Source organism: Pempheris klunzingeri, chromosome 3, assembly GCF_042242105.1.
Source record: "Pempheris klunzingeri isolate RE-2024b chromosome 3, fPemKlu1.hap1, whole genome shotgun sequence".
Taxonomy (NCBI): Eukaryota; Metazoa; Chordata; class Actinopteri; order Acropomatiformes; family Pempheridae; genus Pempheris; species Pempheris klunzingeri.
Genome location: NC_092014.1, coordinates 12,804,141 through 12,830,049, shown reverse-complemented (window position 1 = coordinate 12,830,049; position 25,909 = coordinate 12,804,141). Strand labels below are relative to the sequence as shown.

The window sequence follows — 25,909 nt, the reverse complement described above, 5'->3', positions numbered from 1 at the left end:
AGTTACATTAAAACTATACATTACACATGACTTATTGTTGTAGGCTTTCGACTTGGTATCCTTAAGGATGAGCTTACAAGGTCGTTCACTGTTGGGGATCTTGTTTATTGTAGGCCAGCTCCCAGCAAAGTTTAGGACAGAAAAAAAAATCAAGTGGTAAGTCAGATTGCTTGTTGAACCTCTATTGAATGTCTTTCTATGAGACATTTTTTCTGTTCTATATTTAACTCTGTTCCCCCTTTTGCATTTCATCTCTGCATTTTCTCCTTCTATCTCTACCTCTGATCTTTTTCATTTTTTAAATTCATTTTCTGTAGCCCCAGACTTTCTACTTTCGCCATGTATTTTTTTTTTACTGCAAAACCCTGTATTAAATGCACTTTCCTTCCAGCCGAAGCTGAAAAGCAGGTTATACTTAGCGCTTGGCACTCTCTTACCTTACATGCTATTATGCATCATTTGACAGTCTGTCACCCTGCCCAAGGATTAGACTGGCTGAGGAGAGACCAAATGCTGCACCTTTGCTCCTTAACACTTACAAAACGTGTCATGTATCCCACAGAGTCACATCTTACGACTGTGAATTTTCTGTTTATTTACAGCTTAGAGGACACTGAAATGCAACTTTGGAGAGGCTTGGTGCTGAAAGCGTTAGATGCTTTACTAGTTGAAACTTTGGATGGAAAAATTGGTGGTTAAAGGCTATGATAGATACTGGAGATACAGTAAACACATATGATTTAAAACGTAAGTCCTACTGTGCTCTATATAATGCTCTATCCATTAAAATCATATGCACAAAGGCATTCTGCCTCTAGGTAAGATTGGAATCTGAGTGAGACCCACAGAGGGGCAACTGTAACAAATGTTATTAATATTCATGTAAAGATAAAGTATATCCTACAACCTTCCACTACCATCTGCTTTATATTTCTTGTTTCTTGTCCTCCTGAGTAATCTTTTCAAATGTTCTTGATCAGTGTTTTATCCAGCACAATATGCAGGGTTGCCATACCTTGCTCACAGAATGAACTCATTGAGCTCTTTGTTTCCATCCCATCAACGTGTGCTGCTTCTCGCTTACACAAATGGCACTAACTGCATTCATTATTATGGCTGAAAAGCCAAAAATTACAACCTCCTGCTGTATGCCTGCTTAAATACTATATGCACAATACTTTCTGAATTCTCTAAAACATGTTAGAACCAGGGGGATATCTAAAAGCTGATTTTCAGGGATAAAGCCAAAGAGTTCAGCATGACCTTACTTTTGAAAACCATCATGCCACAAAGTGAGTCAATGGCACACTTGAATACTATGGGCACAATGACGCAGACACACTCATTTCCCCACTTCCCCACAAAATAATCAGACAATATAAGGTGTGTGAAGGGTCACATCCCTGTAGTTTCACATTGTGCTTAAGAGATCCATACTAAAAGAGATATACAAAGTAGAGACAAGGCTGGAGTGTGTTAACATTATGGTCACCTCTTTTTTTCTTTGTTCTGATTGCTATCTAAAAAACATCCCTGAACCTTGCAAGTCAACAGGGAGTTTGTCCAAATAGATTTTTGGTGGAGTATCACTTTAAATTTATTATCTCCAAGTCAAGCTACACTGTGTTCAACCCTCTTTATGCCCCCCTGGTTTTGCCTATCTTAGTCATGGTAGCTGATTGTTGTTGTAGTGATTCAGCCTCATTCAGTTCTACAATTTGCATACATTTTAATAAATTTGTAAACAAACCTTAGTGAATATTTTACTGTTGTTTGTTAGTGTATTAAAACACAGTGGAAGCATTTGATGTTAATTAAGCAAATATAACTGTTATAAGCTTATATGTGCTTCAGAGATAGATGTTCAGATTTGTAATTATAACTTGTTGCAGGGGGGGAAAAAGTGATGCATTTGTGAGGATACTTTTTAGTTTGACTTCCATTTTCTCCTTGAAGGGATTGATTACAAAACACTTTATCCCTTTTGGGGAGAGAAAGGCAGCTTGGAATTTCTCACTTTAGTATACTAGTATACTGGCTGGTTCACATGGTCAACTGATAATGCTGCTGCTGATCTGCTATCAGAAATTACTCCCTATGGGCAAATGCTGCTGTTTTGTACCACTGGGATACTGTCACAAAATGAACTACACATACACACTTCATCATAACCTATTGTCAAATCTGAATTGCAACTTATCACAGACCAGAATCTCACTTTGGTCCTCCATTGGTCTTGCTTTAGCTCACACGGGCCTGTATTACTCTCCTGACCTTCTATTTTTCTTCTTCCCTGACAGAACAAGATCATCCTGGACCCTCTGACGTTCAGTGAGGCTCGTTTCCGGCCCTCTCTGGAGGAGCGCTTGGAGAGCATCATCAGTGGTGCGGCACTAATGGCTGATTCTTCATGCACACGTGATGACCGTCGTGAACGCATCGTGGCTGAGTGCAATGCCGTTCGACAGGCCCTTCAAGACTTGCTGAGCGAGTACATGAACAATGTGAGTTTCCTCTGAAAATTTGATACTTATTAGATAATGTCACTTGCTCATTTGTGCACACACACACACACACACACACACACACACCGTTCGTCGCTATCTTTGTGGGGACTTCCCATAGACACAATGTATACTGTAACTAAAGAATACTCACCTGTCTCTCACCGTGACCCTAAAACAAACATACATCCGGGAATCAGACACACCTGCTACAAACCTCATTTGAACTCTCTTCCTAATCCTGACTACACTTCTCTCGGTGCCATCACATTCACTGATCAGGTGTTCTTTTTGTTGAAATGTGTGTCTAAACACTTCTCTCCACCTTTTTTAAGGAATATATTTTCTCTCATGATACTTTCACCTGCCATCAAACAGCAAGTGTTGCACCTAAAGCAAAAGCCTTCATAGCCTAACTCAACCAAAATTATATCCTTTGTTTGACATATGGGGTTCTATTTTTATGCTGTGTTCCAGCATGTTGGTAATTTCCTCTTCTTGACTTGCTCTCTGTTGATCCCTTTGGTGTTGTTGTTCTTAGAGTAGTGAGACGGATACAAAGGTGGAAGAAGATGATGATGAGTGAAAGGCAAAATGTCAGTGAAAATCAGCTCTTTGACGTGCTGAGAATAGATGTCCGAGTACCAGGTTTATTTTCAGCACAGCATCACTTTGTTGATAATTTTGAGTAACATCTTGACTGAAAAAGACAAAAACAACAGCATTAGTAATGCTCTTGCTTTTTCAACAATCACGGTTTTGTTGATTTGCATGTACATGAAAATGCAATGAAATACTAATATTTATTCACTTTAGCAACTCAAACTAAAGGCAATCAGAAAAATGTGAATGTAAAAAGGTTTTATTGTACTCGTATGATATGGCCAACGCTGACTGGACATGAAAAAATGGTAACTGTGTGGCCCACTGTGAGGCAAAATAAAAATGCACCACAAGACATTTGAAAAATATGACATGTAAATTCAAGTTAAAAGGGCAGATAGTGGGCCTTTGGCTACATATAGTGTTGGTTATGCATATGTTTTCATCTCCATTTGGTGAGCCATGTTTCTCATGCATTTCCCTGTGATTGGCACAGCTGTTTAAAGGTTATGAGACTAGCCACGACATTGATTAATCATCAGACACATCCAATTTATATTCTACTTCAACAGACTCTTTTGTGCATAGTGGGCTGTGAGCTGTGTGAACACAAGCGGCTTAGTCCTGAGTGCCGGACTATATGATTGTACTATTAGACCAGAGCTCAAAGCTTTCAATGTCAAATCTATTAAATATCTTATACTCTTCTATCATCTTTAAAGAAATAGAGACATTTTGACAGGCAGTGGTTTAGTTACAAAAAACGAGCCCATCACCCTTCCCCAACTCACCATTTGTACTGTACCCAGTCCTTTTTTATTGTTGGCAGAATACTTACAGTATGATAACTGCTAACACACATACACATTCATCCATCACATGTGGGCAGAGACACATCAGCACTGTGACTGTGTACCTGGATAAAAAATGCAATCAGAATATATACATTACAATTTATAGACAAGAGTAGTTAAAGGTTCACAGCTATTGTACAGCACACTAAAATATTGTTATTCACAAATTTTGCAATGGACATGGGACATTTGATAAATGACCAAAATGGTGATAAAGTAAACCAACACACCAATTGTTGAGGACGATATACATGCAAACCAACCAAAACGGCTAAGTAAATGCTGATAAAGAATAGCTCCCTCTATGTTCATTAATATGTAAAGCTAACAATGAGATGCAATCCACTTGGCAACCATTTGGCAACCTTTCAGGTGCCCTACACAGAGCCATCCATCACTGAAAAGACAGAGCCTGTAACTTCCACAGTAGGGCATTTACTAGGCCAGCCTGAGTTTTTAGATAACCCCTAATGGGCCTTGACTGTTGGTGAGTTATTGCTTTTTTCAAAATGACTATAATGTACCCATGTGTTCTACTAAACTGGGACTCAGAATCTACACTGGACATTGTAGCCTGAGGTAGTATAGCCATCTGTGGGAGGAAGAAGCTCAGGTGGTGTAAATAGCTTACTTGTGCTGCTAGGGGTAAATAAATGATTAACAGTCCTCTAGTATGTTCTCTTAAGGACCTGTTATCCTGTCCTTTCTTGTGGGTACTTTAGTAAAAGCATTACTTTGGCCTAGAACTTGCAGGATTTTAAAAGTGACCAGGTGATGTGAAGTTGACCATTAGTACTGCTGCTGTCTGAAGGAGGGAACCAGAGTGCCTGGAAAGGACTTTATTTCTTCTTAAAAAAGGAGTGCTTTAGTACCTCATTCACCACTGTGAAGGCCAGCCTGAAAGAAACAGTATGAAAGAAAGAAACTTTTTAAAACGAATGTAAAAAAAATGATTAACTACGTAACATAGATACGTAACACGTCACATATATATAATATTTAACCCAGCATTATTTCATGTATTTTGACTTTTGTTCAGTGAAATCTTAACAATAATCCATTGGTTTTCCTACGTCTGCGACCTGCTGACACTGTGCACGAAGGTTCGATCCAGCCTGCATTAAGTGTCATTTGTGGCCGTTGAGAAATTGGCAAGCCAGCTGTCTATTGATCACTTAAGTATCAGTTCAGTATCACCTTCTGGCAAAAGGCCCAATGCAATACTCTTCAACTTAATAATGTGTATTTGTTTTGGCATCTGTGCTCATAAGTAGTCTAGAAACAATGGGGGAGGCAGGCCGTATTAGATGAGGGCCCTTATTAGATTAGAAATCCTCTCTGGTTGTAAAAGGATATTAACAGAATAACAGCTAGCAGTTGTTCTTCACTCTGCATGCATGTGTCATAAATGACCTTCATTTGTTGTAAATAAGCTGGGTTTATTGAGTTTTTATGTTGTTTTTTTCAGGGCTTCCTCCTGCTGTGTTACACACTAGTTCTCAAATTTCAAAACTCCTAGACAAAGGGGTATCATGATTTTCTACTTTTACAGTTGTTAAGATATTAAGGAAACATGGATGGTAATCTATTTTAATTCCTGCGAAAATGTAATGTATCTGACTTTAATTCTGATCACGTTTATGATATCAATATCTCTATGAGGTAACCCAATACGAGACAAATCTAGTTTTATGGATGATTGGTTCGATTAGTCGACAAGCTTGGCAAAGAAGCAAAGGTTTGTTTCTTTGTGAAACTTTAAAAGAAGATGCTGTTTCAGCTCTGTGATGTGCATAAAATGTAGGTGTTGTTCTTTCATTCAGAAAAACAGTACAGTCATCATTGGCTGAGAGTTTGGCAGTAGATCCACAGAGATTTTCTACTTTTAATTACTCTTGAAAAAACTAAAATCAAGTGCATGTTTATGAACACTCAGATGCCCTTTCCCCCTCTTAAGGCGCGGCAGCTTTTTGCTAAAGTAATTGTGCCTTGGTTCATTAGGCCCATGAGTTGTGTTTTAGAGGCTACAGCTGGGAGATTGCTGACAGCCCCTGGCTGTCCTAGCAGAGAACAGAGAGTAAATCACAGAGACACAAAGAACAAAACACTTCCATTTCTCAGCTCAGCATCCCCAGTGAGGGTAAATCAACATTTAAATCAACAACCAAGAGTGAATATGGGGTGAATATGGAGGATGTCTTTATCAAACCTGCTTACAAAGTAATTAATGAATAATGTAGATGGTTAAAATAGCTTAAAATATCTGAAGGCCTGTTAAACTTAACCCCTCTCTCGCCACTATATATATGACCTTAGCTCAAGACTAACTCCAAATTTTAGATAGCGATGCCTTACCATTTTGCTTTTCTTTTTAAGAAATGTACCTTCATTCCTTTAAGTTTTGAGAAATCTTCACTTTAGACTTTTCAGACTAAATTACATGGGACTCAAAAGTAATTTGAGTAAAGAGTCCAGTTAGCATTACAGTGGCCCTGGCTGAGATTTTGCTTTATATAGTTTACTGCAATCCAGTCAAAATCTAAAAGAAAAAAATGCTTCAAATGGCAGTTGGCAGATTTCAGGCACCATGGGATCTGTGAATCATCTCATTACGGCAATGCCAAATATAACAGACTTTGTGCTGACAATTTGTAGCTCACTGTATGACATATTGGACATTACCTAAAAGTGACTGCGACAAGACATCAACCAGTTAAAAATCTTGGATAATGTTTTATCATGGGTGCGCAAACTCATGCGAATGATGTGTAAATGAAGTGTAAATGCTAATATAATCTTAATAATAATGCATTATTATGAATTCCACAGTGGCAGCAATCTATTTAAAATTAAAATATGGATTTCTGAGAGGTCTGAACTTCATGACACATCCTTGAAAAAGTACACACACATCAAATGTGCAAACTCATCAGGGGTGAAAAAGGTGACAAGCATTTCCCACTGTTTTCTATTTTTTGAGACACCAAAGACCAGGAACTCCAATTTCAAAAACGTATTGGATCTTTTTGAATCACACAAGTGACCTTTTCTGAATTCAAAATGGCAATTTTCACTGGAGATAACAAGATTGCACCCATTAAGCCTCTGATAAACCATGAAAGATTATTGATAATGTACGATTCTTGATCGATTCCAGCTTCAGAGGATAAATTCTTTCCCCATTTACTTTGTCCATGTGAAATGTATTAGTTAAACACTATTGTTTATCATTACAACATTTTGTTTGAAGTTTGCTGAGGTAATGTAAACATTCCCCTTGCCTTTATGTTTCCTCCGCCTTCTTCATTCGGTCCCGCACACACACACCCCTCCCCCTCCCAACACACAAATTTTTATAGGAAGCTTGAACCACAGCACAAGGTTAATCAATGTGGTTGCTGGCAATAAATTAGGTTCAAGTGACAGGAGAATGTCCATACCTGTCTCAGCTGCTGGTGATCTGTGATTGGTGACAGCAGGCCCGGCTCCCTGGCTGGTGCTGAATCATCAGGAGCAGCTGATTTAGTTACGGCATCTCCGACAGGGCCAATCTATCAATTGATCTGGGGAGTAATGCATTACCAGCTTGGGTCAAGGGAGCCTGGGCAGAATATAGCCATAGCCAGAAACCACATCAGGTGAAAGGGGGCAGCTCGACAGGTCTGTGAACAGCAGAGAGAAGGATTTAGGGAGTGTGATAGCAAGCGCGCTAATCTCACTGTTAGCTGGATGTGGCACATAAAACTAAACAGGGGTTGTAAGGTAGGATGATCATTAGGGAGAGACTGATGGCCTCCTTGCTCACACAGCTCCTCTGAGAGTTGCCGCCTAGAATGCTCAATCAACAATTTGGGTGACTGATCACATACTGTAAAATGTGTGCGTTTCTTTGTGCTTTTGCTGTCCATATCAGATCATATCTAATCTTTCCTGACCTGCCATTATCTTAAAAGTGGAAATGAGAGTGTTAGGCCAAAGAATAAAAGAGACATAGAGAAGGCAGACAAAGCTGCTGAACACTTAGCACTGACAGGTGCATGAAGGGAAGGTGAGGAGAGTGATCAATAGTGAGCCCCTAAGAGCAGTGAAAGCCCCTCTCCATCAGTTGGATATGGTTAGGTTACTGTTACTGTTTTTTTTTGTTTTGTTTTTTTAACTTGAAAAAGACAATCCAGCTCCTGTAACCACTTCCCTACTTTCTTCACTGGTGGTTTACTTTGCCGCACTTTCAAGATACTATCTAATGTAGAAGCATAAGACAGTTTTTAGAGAGAAATATTTAAATATTATGAACACCTAAAAAGCTTTCTTAATTTTCGTTAAGTCAAGATAAAATCTGCGTGTATGAACACTTAATAAATGAGGCCCTGTGGCTTTGTATAACTCCCCTTCCCATCTAAGACCATCATGTCTCAGATGAGAAGTGTCAGTGGTAAGATAAACCACATAGAGCCAGCAGTTGCCCACACTGTCTCTCCTCATTGCCTAGAAACCTCCACACAAAGAATGTGTATCTAACAAAACCTGACACTGCCAAGGTACCACCACCAAACACAGAACAAGCCTGCTACTGTTTTGACTATCAGTCTTGTGTTTACAGTGCAACACGATCGCAGTACTTCTGAAGTCTGGATTTGAAGAACAGAGCTGAACAAAACAGACCTGATCAATACTTCTTCTGTCCCCTTGCTCCTCCCATATGCTCCACTGTCTATCACCCTAAGCTGGCTGAAGGGCACAGCTGTAACATATTCAAAGAGGCTAAATTTACCATGACAGGTTTTTCTACGGCTAATTGGGTGTGGTATGGGCATCAAAAATGATGGCACTGGTAGGTGTCAGAGGGGACTAGGTATTTGGTGACAATTTAAATCCATGGCTCTTATGTTTGGCTCTCGTCCGTCACTTGTCAAATGTTAACTAACGATTACGATCAATAAAAATCTTTCAAATCTGGCATTTCTGTGCTACAATACATCCAATGGTCCAATAGTACAATGGTAGCCTAACAAAATCGTAGATGTAAACAGTGTCAGAGTGAACACTGTTGGTAACACTTTTTCATTTGTTTATTTTCCCTCACCAACCCCTGGCTACCTCATTACATGGCCTGTCTGCCATATTTTTTTCATGTTGTTCTCCTTGATTTCGAGATCCAGTGTCCATGTCTCTGATATATCTCTTGTCACTTCTAGAAAATGAACACATAACCTTGCCTTACAACTCAAAGATCTCTCTGAGCTTACACTCTAAGTAAAAGAGGCTAAATGATGTGCGTTTGTTTTTTTCTACTGAATCCATACTTTTTCATTTTTAGTTTCTCTTCATATTCATTTTTTTTGTGTTGAAATGAGTTTTTATGGTTCTACAACCCCACAGTGACTAAATGACTAAGCTAGCCTTACATTAGATCTGTAGTTATAATAGAAAGAGAATGTTCATAAACATGACACAATCAAATAATGTGCATTTCTCATAAACAAGACGCTCCCTGACTTTTGACTTTAGTTTGACAGTAGTCTAGAGAAGGTATGATTAATGTGTAGAATTTTCACCGATCACAGATTAAAACAAGTATGTAGAAACGTTTGAAGGAGCTATGGACGCTCCATCTGGAATGTTCTGCGGTACAGTACGTGTTATTTTTTGTTGATATTCTCATAACACCACGACTATCAATAAATTAAATAGGTATCACAGGCCTGCAATAAGCCTGTCCAATCATTCCACAAAGCTTAAGCCAGCAAGCTAGTTGCACAAGAGGACAGGGGAAGGGGAATTGTTTTTTGGTTGAAAATCGAGCTACTCTTGCTAGCTTCTTCAAAGTCACAAACCTATGAATGCAACCACAAAGCAAATAGTTTCATACTTTTGACAGTAACAGTACACAAATTTACAGTGATAGCTAGATCTCGCTGCTGAAGATAAATTAAGTTAAGCAAATCATATTAAAAGGTTATTATCACACCCAGTGAAGTTTGGCGTATAAACAATATGATGTCTACAGAACACCAGTAGAGATGTTTGCCATACGGATACACAAGCTGCGGAAGGAGAGAACCCACCACAACCCGGAGCTAAAATGTCAGCTTGAAATTACAAGTGCATGCCCACGACATTGGTGCTGCTTGGTGTTCTCCATCTCCCTCTCCCTTTCTCGCTTGTTGCTTGTTCTCTCTCACTCATGCTTTTCTATCTTTCTATGTATTCTTGTTTTGTTTTTGTTTTCAGTCAGCTGGTTGGTTACATACTGTTTAAATGCAAATAACACTGAATCAAATTCCCTGGAATAATTTGTATGTTCTCCTCCATTTGACATCCTTAGAAGTAGACCCTAGAGGTTTCCTTATTATTTGAAGAAAACTCCTTTTAATGCCAGAGTTAATCAGAATTCATCTTTAATGATTACTGAACAAATTTGCAGCCCCCTCCCTTTCTTTTTAGTTATTACCTTTTTTATTCCTTTCTTTTTTTCCCGATTGTCCTCCCATCATGGTCCCTCCAGACGCAGCACTTACACCCCTTTAAATGTCCCAGGCCAGGCAATAAATCATTGGTTCCCCGTAGCGTCTCATACCCTCCCTCCCATCTGTCAACACCTAATGCGCCACACGACAAGCTGCAATCCACTGTGCACCAACAAACCACTCACTTTGAACAACTTAGCTTTCTTAGCTATTGAAGGCTGGCTTAAAGACATAGCCCCTGAAGGGGATTGACCAGAAGGCTCAGGTAAAAACTGTAAGTCTATTTAAGGCCCTCTGGAGACTCACGACTCCTTTATTCCCTCCACTTCTGTCTGAGAGTGAGTTGCAGACAGCAAGTGACCCAAAGGGAAACTCTACTGAGATAGCAAGGCCACCTGTGTGTGGACTGACCAAAGCTTAAGGCTCCCTGCTGTGAAACATTCAACATAGTTGTTTGGCACACACAAAAGTGTTACTTACTTTTGATGATGGATGAGATTTGAGCTTGTCTAAACTATAATAATCACCTGTTGCCTGTAGGACATTTTGGCATCATCTTTTAACATTTTCCCTTAAAATCCTAAAATCTGACTCTCTGACAAAAAATGGGCCTGTCATTTAGACAAGTTTATCATCACAAACTTGTCTGTGACTAAGGCTAGACTTCTCTTAAATGAATCCACAATAAAAGCCTTCAATTACTTCACCAATAAAAGGGTTTTAATGTCAAGCAGCCACAGAAATTGTTAGCTTTGCATGACTGACACCTTAACAGCAGCAGACATAATTACAGCTCTGATCAATGATACTGCAAATGCTGTTGCTTGATTGTTGATAAGGATTAGTGGGTACTTGGTTATTATGACCTGGTGGTCTTCCCACTAATCTCTGTGGTGGCGAAAACACTGAATAGCCATGCTAATGATCAATAATGCTATTTTATTTTTCTAACAGCCGGCACATTTGCAGTTAACACTGCTCTGTCTGATGAATTCTGGTAAGACCTATGCTGTAGTGAAAATGTTGAAAATATGTACCAAATCTATTACAAGCAAGGGGGGCAAATGAAAATGTGCACCTTGAGCATACAATGGTTTAGGATAGTGTAAAGTTTAGGTCTTATCTTTGCCCTAAAATCATACAAAATTGGCAGTATTAACTCACCAACGGGGCACTTGGTCAACCAGAGGTACACTTGGGTTGCACCTGGCACTTAGGCTGGCCATAGAGGCAATTGAGCTGACCACAAACACACTTGAGGAGTACTTGGGCTAACCAATCTATTAAAGGATACCTGGACTTTGCCTAAGTGGAGGGGCAGTCGGGCCAAACATAAGGGCACTTGGGGAGCCCTCAAGCCAACCAGACGTGTTTGAAAGCACTCGGGCTGACCAGAGAGGCACTGGGGCCAGCCGGACTGGTACTTAGGCTGACTGGAGGGGCCATTTAAGGGGAATCGGGGCAACTCGAGTGTCCCTTTGGTGTTTTAGTTTCACCCAAAAAATGAACCATGCAAGTTCTTATGAGTGAAATGTTTTAAGAAGAAGGTACCTCACGATACAGAGCAAGAATTGCAGGGCTTTCTCACCCCTTCTGTTCACCCCTGTGCATATCAGCTTGGAATGATCAAAGCAATTGAATCTGGCACAATTTTGTAGGGTTTGCCAAAATCTTGCTATATGAAAATCCCAAAGCTATGATCATCAAGATTTGCAAGAAAAAAACACAGACGTCAAGGTCATTCGGACTTAATCATGGAGTCTGATAATGTCCAGCTTACATCAATTATTGTTTGGATCCTCACACTTTATCACAAGTTTATTATATCCCCTCAAGTCTATGCAGTGACTTGTGTAATACCTCCTCATGCATCTGATCACACCAAGCCCCAAGATGCGGCTCTTGTTTTGTCTGTGTGCTTACCAATTTTTCAAGCAGTCACTATAATATCAGCTAGAGAATGCTGCCTGCCATACTCCCCTTTCCAATTTTGCTGTGCTCTGTGGCTGGAGAAGAAACAGAATCCTCTGTAGGCGGTAACAAGCAACCATCACATGGCTGTCTGAACGCCCTTATGTCACCATCTCCGATTGAGGTGATCGGATAAATGAGACTTTAATTGGGTTTTTAGGCTAAGTAATATTAGGAGATGAGATAGAATTATCCAGGAACATATTAATGTAATAAAAAGCTCTCAGATCTGGCAGCTCTATTGCATTAGAAAGCTGCAAGCTATTCTCATCTCTTCCACCTTCCCTCCAATGCCAATCCCCCTCAAGGGCTTGCTGCTTTGAGTAGCGCTAACATGATTGACATTGATAGCTGGATCAAACTATAGAATCAACCCTAATATCATTAAGTGGGCAGACATGGAAGCAAAGACCTGGGCTCTAACTGTATTAGCTGCTACATATGTTAGGGTTATGGATGCAGGGGCTACATGCATTGCTCAATCAAGCATGCAAGCCACAATTTACAAAAAAAGTGTGCCTCTGTGTATGTGTAACCAATGTGTCTTTGGATGTGCACAGCTTAGTGTGTGTGTGTGTGTGTGTGTGTGTGTATAAATGCATGTTTATGTGCAAAAGTGTACTTCTGTAGAATGAATCCTGTTGGTGTATTCTTGCTTTTTACATTAATCAGGCATGATTGTCAGTCCTGGTGTGTGGTCTGTTTTGGTTACAGAACAGACACGTTAATAAGCTGAGACCTGTACACGTTGCCTATATTTACCTCTCAGTGGCTGTTTCTGGGGAATAGTTGTACAGGATATCTACATGTAGCAAGCAGTACTGCATTCCATTTCAACAACTGGATGCTACTAACTAGGATATTACTCTCATTAATTATGCCATTATACAGTAGCTTCTCTTCTTCCACTCACCAGGTCAGACATCATCCTATTTGTTTCAGGAAACTGTACCACTTCTGTGTTCATGGTTAACCTCTTAAGGTCAACTTGTCAACCATGTAATCCAAATATCAATTGCTTTGATCCCCTTCATTATCGACGTACAGAAAGTCATTGTCTGAGTTAAATAAAAATACAGTATAGATGATGTGTAAAATTTTAACTGTTAGTTTAAAGCATAAACGTATTCCAAAGCAATTTGTTTTTAACTGTATGTAAGTAGGCTTTAAACACAAACAGATGAAGGAGTGCAAATTATTATGGAAGCTCCTTTAATGTTTCAAAAAACCAGAACAAGTTAAGTGCACAGTAATGCATTATCAAGAACTAGTAGATGTCTACAGTTCGAGAGTTCAAAAGAAAGAGAATTTCAAAGAGATGATACCAGAGAACTGAGTATCGACAAGCTGGCGCCATCCTTCCTCAGCATATATTACCGAAGAGGAGATCTTTGAGAAGCTTCATGGTCGGGGGTATCGGCTACCGCTCCCATAAAGCGCATGATGCACAGAATTTCTGATGCGATTCATTTCATGAAAACAAAGTTCAGTGAACACCTGTTCATTGCACAATCACTACCATACTCTATGAGATTTAATACTGCCTGCCTTGGCTGTACAGTACTTCTGTGTCTCTACGGTGGAGACATGGTGCATGAGAGCGGGCAAGCAAGTGCAGAGGCTGAAGATCAGCCAGCTGCCGTGTAGTCGTGGACAGAGCACGCAAAATTGGCCTGGAACTGAGCATCAGTATGGGCTGTGAGAGCGCATGCACGCTTGTTGCGAGGTCAGAGAGGAGGGGGGGGAGTCCCCCACTGTGCCTGCTTCGTACTAGATACTGCACGCTACCCGAGCTAGGCACTCTCTGCCTCACAGCTGCAGTCCTTGGCCGCTTTATTCCCCAGCATGAATGACACTGTTTTACTAATTCATTCATTAATTTGTGCTATGAGATTTTGGCTGTCACATTATTTCATATTTATAATTCATAAAAGCATCAGACTATGGAATTTGGATCAGTACATGTATCAGTGACGGCAGTCTAATATCCGATGAGTGAATTACATCAGGATTGGCACAAGATCTTGATACTGGATTGTATTAATTCCAGCTCTACTTTTAAACAATGTTTAAGAAACAAATTAGACAATTAAATTGTTCTTCTAATGTCTTTATACAATCAAATAGGAGGACGTTCAAGCAAATGTATTTGGCTCGATTGGTTGATTGGTTGTTTACATGTCAGACAGACGGTCATTGTGTAGCTCTGCTATGTTCTCTTTCGATGCGCAATCAGCATTCTGAAATGTAGGATTTTCAGGATGGTAAATCACAAAACAAAACTATAAAATCCAGTACTCCATATTCACTTGTTAATGGTATGTTCCCCGTTTCTTTATTCCCTAGCCCCACTCCAATTAGGTATATATATATGTACATATATGTATATTGTATTATAAAAGCACAGAAGCACAGAAATCAGTATGTGGCTTTGCACATGCTTTTTTTTTTTTTTTTCACTCACTTATTCACTCACATCTCTCTACCCTTACTCTCGCCTCTCCTCTCTGTGATTAAGCTGTTGTGTGAAATCTAGCGGTACCCCAATCCAAAAGCTTTACTCCTTCTCATACAACACAACTGACTACCCTCCACAGCCTCACATTCAGACTTGAATGAAAATTTTGTTCTACTGTCAGCTTTTGATGTTGTGTACAGGTCTTAAGACGTCTCCAGATTCCACCGCAATTTTACCACTATCTCTTGAAGCTTTCTTATGGTTCAGTCCCGACCACGGTAGACTCTGAAACAAATGGAAGTGGTTTGAAGTGATTCTTGCAATAATGCACAAGTGTTTCTTTTTTCCACCTTTGTCTCTCTTTTATTTTTATTTCCCCACTCGAGTTTTCTCTCACAAACAGCAGCATGAGCAAGTGGTTTTAGCTGCAAGCATCCAATCATTACTGTCTGGACCACAACAACACTGATCAATTGCACTGGTCTAAACTGTATTCTGTGTAACCCACCGAAGGAACTATTAAAGTCTAGAGATGAATGAATAAGCAAAGACCAAGACAAGAAAATTGCTTTGATTTTAGAGTAGTTGTGATTTAGACAAGGAGAAACTAAACTATTGCTGCAGGCTGAAGACTTCTTCAGGGCTTTTTTACATTCTAATTGAACCTTAACCTTAAACCACTTACATTCTACTAGTTTTTCTCAAAAGCACTGCATCACTGATACATGCTATAATCAAAATGCATATAAAGTATGTTTCATATTGTCTCAGACATGACAGGGTCTATTTAGTTAGAAGGTAGTTCAGCTATAAATATTTGTTTAATTATTTTTATCTAGTGATTAGTAATCAATTTATCCCATAACTTCATTACAGTTATTGTGAAACAGACAAGCAGATGGAGCATGTATCGTATTGATTCTTTGTCTCCCTCGCCTTTTTATTATGTTATTACTCTGCAGTAGAGTCAAATTTCATTACACCCTTTGGATTCATATAACAGCACAAACTCATCTTCGTGTCACTAATAAGGTGATTACTTAGATGGAGAAAAGATCTAAAATGCTTTTTCATGGATTCTGGCTGATAATTCCCCGAAGATTGGGATGATATGAGTGACTATAGTGTCAGGGAAGACTGAGAGGGGGCCGTACTGTTTGAGCAGGCTTTATAGCTTGCTGACCTTTTAAAGAAATAGATTGTTGTTCTGTTAAATCATGTAGTCTATAGACACCCAGTTCTCGCTTGTTCTTTTATAATGCATTATTGATTTTTGGTAGCTTTATTACTCTATTTAAAGGCCAAAAAAAGCACTTGCATTTCTATCTCTAGGAAAGGATGGACATGAAAAATGAGTTTTTTTTCTGATATATCAAGCCTTTATGATTTATTATGCATTACTATGCGGCTCATTTAGAACAAACCTGACAGGAATCAAGACTGGTTTGTAACTGACTTTGATTCTTGTTGCCATGGAATTGAAAAAGAAATGTTGCCTTTGATGGAGTTTGAACAAGTTGATTTTCTTTCTCATTAATTGGCTATGTTATTTATTTGCATTTTTATATAACATTTTATCATTCTATTTCTATTTCTTTATCACTTACCCCATGCCCTTATTTTGAAGTGATCTTAGGGAAACAGCCAGCTTTTGCACTCATTTACCAGCTATGCTGTAGTTTTGTTTGATTGTTGTTGCAAATTGATTCTCGAGAGTCCTCCCACACACACACAGTCACACATCTACACTTGCACACACACTTGCAGTCTCATACTCTCACAGAAAAAAAAGATTGATTCCTGTGCTTTATGTTGCTTTTCAACTATTTATAAATTAAAAATCATTTTCCACAGAAACAGTGCATGCGTAGTGCCTCTCACCAATCAAAAGCTCCCCACCCGCCTTTATTATCGAAAACCACCACAGAGACCCAGTATTTTGATTACATATAGACAGCAATAGATAGTCTGAAAATGTAGGAATATGTGTAAATTTTCTTAACTTAACATGTAAATAAAAATGACACATAAACAGGAAGTAAATAATGCTTTCATTTCCACGAAAGAAAACATTTGTTGAACACACTTTTTTAATATAAATCTTCAGAAGTTAAACGCTTTCATATACATGTTTGTACAATGGTACAAGTGCTCTAATGTGATCTAATGCACACAGAATCTTACTCAAATCGTACTTCTTTTCACTGCAACATGTTGGTATATTACCAATCTTGCATGCTCTTTGTCTGTTTGTCTGGGAGTTGCATGTAAGTGAGTTGGATGCAAGATGAGGTGTCGGTATTTTGGTAAAAATTGGGTCTTTGAAGTTGTGCTGAGAATAGACGTCCACGTCACAGGGGCCTCATTTTTCAAAGCATGCAAGTTCTAAATCTGTGTGTGTAAGACCTGCCTGTATGCACAGGAAAGAAACCCAACAAGAGAGCTGGTATTAATCAAACATATAAAACATATGCACACCTGTATGCAGTGAACAATGATAAATCCTACCTGTTAAACAACCATCTGCTTGTGCAGAATAAGGCTAATTTACATATGGAAAAATCCTCAATTTACCATATATGGTAAACAACATCTTTTTAAAAAGATCTTGTTGCCTGAATGTAGGACGACTTTGGAAAAAACTGAGCAACTGAGAAAGAAAAGGAAGACAGCTTTAAAGAATAATAACGCTGAGGCACTTCTAAATCTGGTTCACTCACGGATATATGTACTATAAAAACAAAACAAAAAAAACAAACACAAAAAAACAAACAGGGGAGCAGGTTAGAAATGGTGTCAACTCAGTGATTTTGAATACATGCACATTTGGAAAAACAAGGAGAAATGGATAGATTTGATTCTACATGACGAAACAAGTGCTTATGCATTAAACTGTGTTTACACTCATCTGAAATTAGGCCTTAGGGCTGCTACTAGTAAGCACTAAATGAAATGCCTTGTGGAAATGCACATTATTACAAGATAATGCTGAATATATAACAGCTTGTTCATATATTGCCCAACCACTTGTTTTAACCCTTGGATCCTCAAAACCTCTAGGGTACTGTACAGTGTGCCAAAATGAAGTTTTCATCATACATTAATTTAGAGTTTTCAGAGATACATGATGTATTCTTTCATGAGTCATTGGCTTTGACTGTAGTCAAGCTTAATGGGAGGCCTAATAAGTTGTTCAAAAGGATAATGTCCTATCTCCATCTGTCACAGCTTTTAAGTGTAGTACAGTAGTGACTATGTCCATTCTGGATAATTGCACAGGCCAGGTCTTGCAGTGAAGCAAGAAATGGCAAGAAATCAGAAGTTAATTAGACAGTTTCACTGATTCATTTTAGTCACACATTTATATAAATGTGTGACTAAAATGAATCAGTGAAAATATATATTTAAAAAGATATATATAAATAGATATATATCCTACCACACAAACACTAACAAACCATCAAAACATAGCCATGTGCCTCTGTTGTGAGTAGTAAACTGTGTTGACCCCCCCAGTGAACCATGCTGGCGCATGGCCGAACCAAGTTGCAGGCCCTTACCCAACAGCCAGGATACAATTTGGCACTGAGTTCTGGCATTAAAAAAATGCACTTGATTGGATCTAATAGGCACACTGTGTTAAGCCATAACTGCTTCACCTTGGGTCTACTTTTAATTAAATTTAATGTCTGTGTGTAAATTGTGGGGTGTGTGTGTTATTCATTTTCAAAACTATGTCAGGTCCAGGCTAGCTTTTACCATTTTTTTTCCTTCTTTGCCAGCAGTTTGCCTTATCTCATGTTAAGCATAATAACAAGTCTTCTTTTACTTTTTCCTTCCACCTGGTGCTGTTTTTCAAGTGCATTCTTCTCCCCAGAGAATACTAAAATGGTGATGACCTAATTTGCATGAGAGGATTTGTAAAATGGGGCCAGAGCTGGAGTCTCCTGCCTGTGTTAATCTTTTAGTGTGTGGTAATGCTGCCCTTAGTTGATTTTGAACTGTGACTGTACCTTATTACTTTCCTCTTTTCTGTTTGTTTGAACCATAAATCCACACATACACACGTATATGACATTGAGAGAAAACAATATGCTGAAGTAAACTCATAGAATAATACAAGGTCTAATGGTGTTAGAGGGGCAACTACTAATGACTGCATGCCCTATTTTGGATATGATCATCTGCTAATAGAGACACAGTTACTAATAACATCACTTTAGCTCAATCACTAAAATACAGTCGCAGCTTCAGCTTGGAATGAGACAGTAGGGGAAAAAATCATTATGCAGGTGTATCACATTTTCCGGTACTTCGGAGGTACTTCCGGTAGTTATTCAGCCCAGTATATTCATGACAAAAGATGACAAAATTCTTAGAGATGGATAGACACAGAAATACAGACAATCATAGAACAGAAACAGCTTTAGTTTTGGGTTGGACAATTTCTTTTAGAAACATTCCAGGGTGTACCTTGTTTCTCGCCCAATGTTAGCTGGGATTGGCTCCAGCTCCCCCGAGACCCTAAAGGATAAGTAACAGTGTGGTGAACTTGCCTGCTACAATTACAGAACCTCTATTAACACATGATTCTGTTTTTACTTTCATATTACACATGTATTCATGCAGTATTGGGAGCTATACTAAATCTCTTGTATATTAACATCTATTCAGGATGTCAGGTTCTTTTATTTAGTTTGGATATTCTCGTGAACTCACGCACATGTAAACAAAAAGACTTCCCGCATACATCTTTCTTATTATCTCTCCAACTTTCCACAACAACCTCTAACCACTCCCCTTTGCGCTTAGCCACAGAAACACCACATACCCAAGTGTAGTCATGTGTGATCAACATAAATGGAGCATGTGAAAATTCACACCATTAAGTATGTGAAAATCAGCCCAAGGATGCGTGTCGTTTGCAGTGAAACTGGAGCTGTCAGATAGTTTAACCTTACAAGAGCCTTGGCTCGCAGCACAGTGAAACTCAAGAAACAGTCTGAGGCGCAGCTCAGAGAGGCAGTGAGCTTGGCCTAAAGTAGGACAAGAGAACTCTCCAGGCTGGTGTTGAAATTGAAACAATCCCTCCAGGAATTTTCAAATTTGCAACCATAACATTTTTTCAATCCACACTTCATCACAAATATTGCAGGGATTTGCAGTTTTTATAAATCAACACAGTTTCTGCTTAGGTCCATTGCATTATTTAGGAATCTTCAGTTTTCACAGACTGTTGCAATTTGAACACAATCAATAGTGTATTCTGGGATCTATCATTGAATGTGAAATCATACTCATTTATTATATTTTTCCCGATATATTTTCCTCTAATCATTTCCTTATCAGTCAAATATTGTAGAGAAATGAAGAGAGATTCAGTGAACCCTAGGAGACAATTTGTTGTTTTTATGTCGCAAGTGGTTCAATTTTGACCATCAAAATGATGTTTTCTTGTGGCTCAATCTATACCATGATTTCAAAAAAGCTCCTCATGATGGCTCATAGGGCAACAGGCATCAGTTAGACACTCTCAAATTTGCACAAATTAAAGTGCATTTTTTGATATTCTGTACATAAGAATATACTGTATGTCTACCAGAAGCCTCTGGATCTCTTTGTCCATGTGTCTATTCATCTTTTGCAGTACCTTCATGCCTTCAAAAAGAAGGAATTACTCTTTCTTTCTTTACCTTTTTGACCTTTAGAGTGTGTAAAAGTCCAAACAGTTAGACTAAATTTGACAAATACAACGTGTTGCAGTATATTAGACATAAAATGGGTCAACGTTTACAACATGACACTTGACACAGTAAACAACAATTTGCTAAATTTTCAGCCCAGGGTACAACTGTTTGAAATTAAAAATGCAAACTGTAAGTTTACGGAAAAAAACAAACTTGAGCGTGAGATGTGTAATTTGTTTAAAACCACGATTTTTCCTGTCTTGGTACCATAGACAACTTATATTGGAAGGAGGGCCTTTCTAAGATATTTTTGGTCAATTTCTCTCTGTCACAATGATGTATTCCCCTCACACAGTAAGCTGTAACTGCTCTTGTGCTTATTCTGCAGTGACTGCCCTCATACCCTCACAGAACAAAGCCTGACAGCACTGAAGCTTTTGCATTTTAGCCTTTTCCTCCCTCGTCTCTGATTATGATTCTGAAATAAACAAATGTCAAGTGACAAGTCCAAGGCTAGTGAGTATACTAGCACCCCCATCAATCACTCTCTGGCAAACTATTCCACATGTCTTCAGCCAACAAGGTAAAGAAATCTCTACCACCTCTGCCGCATTATAACGTGTACACTTTAAAATGGACTATAGACTATAGACCAGATGGAATATACCAGACAGTGTCTTTAACTGCTGCTGTTTTGGAAAGTTCAAAAAAGTGTCTGCCAATGGAAGAAAGTTAGCATTTGAGAAAATGCCTATTCACAGGGCAACAGTGATGCTCATTGTAACATCTAACATCAGTAAACAGAGAAGACCCAACAAAGGGTCAGGGTCAGACAGGTTCTGTCTGTTTTTGGATGTTATGGTTTGGCCTTATGTACAGCAAATGATTTGGCTTGTAAATATGTATTTATGAATGTCAATGTACATACATTTATGAAGGTCAATATAAATGTAAAACAAAATGAATATCAGTGCATACACATAATCACATGATGCAACTGTTTTCAGCATGTTTCTGTGGAGTCGAGTCATAACTAACCTTGATGCAGTGTATTGACAGTAGGGACAACAGGAGATATACAAGAAGAATGAGCCTGACACAAATACAAACCAGGTGATTTGCCAGCAGGCTAAATCAAATGAGCATTTTGAAGCACTGGGAAGTTGTTTACCCCACAAGATGTGAACTGAAAAGTAATGACAAGTGTGGTTGCACAGTTTTACATTTGGACAGCTAGTCTTGTGAGATATATGGAAAAAACTCTAACCCAGCTTTTTATGCAATTTAACACTGTTTTTCAGTCCAGCTTTTGGGATAATAGCTGTAAAAGATTCTTCACAATACAGCAATCTGTTGTTAAGCTTTTTTTTAATTCAGCAAGTCTGAGTGTAATCAAGATGTTCTCAGACCTGAGGACAAATTACTGACAATATATACTGGTTTACAGTTGAGCCACACAAACTTGCACACACATATAAACACCAATTACATAGTACATTACAAAATATTAGAAACTATGACAGTGAAGTGAAGAGGAATATGACTTTAACTTTCAATTGTTTTGCCATTCATTCCAAAAGACTTAGGTACGGATGACCCCTCCTTCTCAATTCAGGGATGGTACAAGCAAGTATTAAAGGAAAAGCTGTGATTTGGTATCATCTCTACACCTTTGAATTTAACTAAGGATGTTAAATATCTTGGCAGCTTGGACAGTAAAGCCGTAGGGCTAAATCCAACCAGGCGCGTCTGTGTCGCGTTCCGGCTGATCGCGGCCACTGTAATTAATGCTTCAAATTGCACCGGAAGCGCTGTGGTATGTTTCAGAAACGTCCCAAAAGTGTCTCCGTGCTCTGCACGACTTCCGTGCTTGGTCTATTTTTGACAGAAAATGCGACCTGGCCATGTCAAGCGGCACAGAGTACATGAGGTGGGCGGGAAGTCAGACAAAGTAATGGCATAGAGAGTCTGGTCAACTATTTAAAATAACAACCCCTGTGCAGACAGAATCGTATATCCCATCACTACATGGATATTATTTCATAACCGATGACACCAGGCCAGGTGTCAACTCAACAGAACACCATGAACTATGGAGGTTTATCTATGAAGTGGAAAAATACTTTCAGTTTCACATTAGCCTGCTGTCTGTCGGCTACAACACAACAGATATTAATTATATTTCTTGTAAGAAATACCTTCAAGAAATATAATTAAAACAGATGAACTATGAAATGTAGGCTGTACTCATGTTAGAAGCAGGAAAATCAAGAAAAAATGACCAACAAAAATCTGAGCAAGTCAACCAGTCACGTAGGCGACGTAGACTGGTGTCTGGTGGGATTGCTGCAACACTGGGCTTGAATGATGAGTCAAATTGCACTTGCATAGTATCCTGTGATTTAATTAGTGGCAACAGTATGAACACACAGTATTTAACCACAAGCAAGCATGGATAATGTATTGTATATTAGAATGTGTTTTTCTTTCTGCTTCTGAAAGACAAACATGCTTAGGTCCAATATAAATCTAATCTAATCAAACATTTTCAACTAGATATTTAAATATGTGCTGTAGCCTAATTGCATATAATATGTCTTGTCACTAGGCAAGCATAGCAGTTGCAGAATTGTTAAAAAAAAAAAAGAAGAAAGAAAAACATTATAACTAAGTGTGAAAAATTAGATAGAACCATGCCAACAGATACCTTTATGCATATATAGACCCTGAAATGCTCGATATCATCTCAAAAAGTTCAAGTTAAATTAAGCTTACTGCACAGGGTGTTTTCAGCTAGCATATAGTGCTTATCTTTTAGTAAAATATGAGACACAGTAGACTAAACGCCTCCCAGTCTGTCCTTTTGTGGGGCTTTTTCACACGCCTTAGTGAACAATTTTATGTGAGCCTTGCAAATGGAGGGCAAATTATGAGTGTATTTTATTCAGAACACACCTACAGAAGAGTCACACTTACATTACAATAATTACAAGAAATCCCAAAAAGCGCTCTCTTGGTTTACATTGCATATAAATCCACTTTCCTCACTTAATACTGTTATCATGCCTTTTTCCCTTCACTCTGTCTCTGCACCCATGCAACAAGCTGTTTCAATGATCCCAACATGCTACTGCGCAAGCAGATACAGTGGGACATAAATTATTCTGTCCTGTAGGCATGCAGCTCCAGAGTTACAGTGCATATGGAGTAGATAGGATTAAATGAACCCTATAAGGGGCCAGGCTTGCTTTGTGTGTGTGTGTGTGTGTGTGTGTGTATTTACATATGTTATTTCTGTGTTTTGTATATGAACCTTTTACCTTGAAAAACAGATTAGTGAAAAAGAAAGAAAGCTCACAATTTTCTTTTCTCTATCCAGTTTCACACTGACATGCAATTACATGAAATAAAACAATAGAAGAAGAGGAAGATAGTATGTTGTATGCAAAAGACACACAGAAATATTATCAGGGAGGCACGGTGGCTCAGTGTTTAGCACTCAGTGTTTAGCACTGGTCCTGGGATTGTCATTCATTATTCAGGAAGTAGTGCGATATTTACAGTGCACAGCAAAATGTGATGGTGTGAAGGTCAAGGTGTTGGATGGGTGTATTACTTTCAACACCGGTGACCCAGGTTTTGAAAACCTTAGCAGTGGATTTTTGTAGATATGCACAGAATGCTCCTATCATCATAATTAAGTGTATTATTTTTATCCACAACATCATTTTTTTCCTGGATGTGTGAGTCTGTGTGGCTGGATTTCACTGATCTGTTTTGCTGTAACAGCCAGTAGGACTTGTCACTGAGAATAGACTAGAATCTTGGGCAACCCAGTGAGCCTGCAGCCAAACAACGGCCATGGGTAAACAAGCAACGCGAGCAGGGAGTGAGAGAGTGGGAGAGATAGGAGGCCAGCGGAGCAACACGAGAGGAGGGAGGGGGGTGAAACAACGGGCAAAGGGAGATGGAAAGACAGAGGGTTAGGGAGAAGATGCAGTTCCGCTGACCTACCTTGGGGTTAGTGCAGTGAGAGAGGAGATCTAATTAATGGCTTTAACAGGGCCGTTTTCATAGAAACTCTTTGTGGGTGATTACTCACCTCAAGGCTGTGGCCCTCTTCGAGATAGCCTGTGTCCACACTTGGCCCTTAGACACAGTCACACATGCAAGCCTCATCAAATGTCTCTTTTGCTTATCTCATTAATTACAGTGCCAGCTTCATTAGCATTATGAGGCATCAAATGCAAGCAATTGTGAAGTGAAGCATTTTTGTTATTTCTTAAATTAAAATTGTGCTTATTCGCTCTGGGGTGGAATGAATAAGTTTCACCCTCTTAATTGTAGAAACCATGCATGGTTAAACAATATTCTATCAATAAATACTACACCAGTTAAAGAAGAATGTGGAGGCTTCCCTTGAGCATTCAAAATACTCTTTCATCCATTAAAAGAGATGAGTTATGCTCTATAGCAGCTTAGAAATAAACAAATCTAAACAATAGGGAAAGTTTGATATTTTTAGCTCTCTTGCATTTTTGCATCAGCTGGTTATAGAGAGCTTCTGTAGTAGAGACGAGTAAACACAGATGACAACCTAACATCTCTAGGCTTCTTGTACAGCAAAGGGAATTTGTTAGGCGATGCTTTGTTTTACCGACAAGTCTCATTTATTCTTAGCAATGCATCTATGAAAATTTCAGCACTCATTTCCCACACTGGTATGAATAGACAATCAGCAAGTGAGAAGTTCCTAGTTGACAAAGTCAGTTATACACGCAGAGACCAGATATGGAAAAGGTTGAAAAAACAAATCAGTCATGTTTTGATTACCGGTGCATGCACCGACTGCCAGTGAATTATACAGTCCTGGTCATCATTATTGGCACCCATGAAATTTAAGTACATAATGTAGAATATCTCCTGAAAATTATTAACCTGGTGAAACAGCTTTGGTTTATAGAAAACTCACGTTTCATACAGAACAGCAAATGATAAACCAACAATTAAACAAAAAACAATAGTAGGAAAAAATAGAAAATCTGAAAGATTGCTGTGACACTGGTATTGGCACCCTTTAAATCAGTGTGGGGAAAAAAAACATTTTGTCTCACCTGTGACAAATCAGAAATTAGAATCACCTGTGTGATGACATGACATAAATTAGCCAATGAATTACGACCTAAATGTTTTAAAAAGCCACGTTCCTTTTGTCACAATGGTGAAGGCTAAGGAGCTGTCTGAGGACATAAGAAATGCTATTATTAGCAAACACAAGACCTCTAAAGGGTATAAGGCCATCTCCAAAGACCTTGCTATCCCTGTTTCAACAGTGCGCAATGTTATTAAGAAGTTTGCAAAGCAT

The 25,909-nt window shown here is 38.8% G+C and overlaps 1 protein-coding gene across 1 annotated transcript in view; it reads left to right on the top strand.

Moving 5' to 3' along the window:
* Positions 1-25,909, top strand: part of ctnna2 (catenin (cadherin-associated protein), alpha 2) — a 291,501-nt gene that overhangs the window by 85,889 nt on the left and 179,703 nt on the right. Inside the window, exon 7 of the mRNA XM_070856349.1 lies at positions 2,301-2,504. Within this exon, the coding sequence (XP_070712450.1) occupies positions 2,301-2,504 (204 nt within the window). The remainder of the gene's footprint in view (positions 1-2,300; positions 2,505-25,909) is intronic.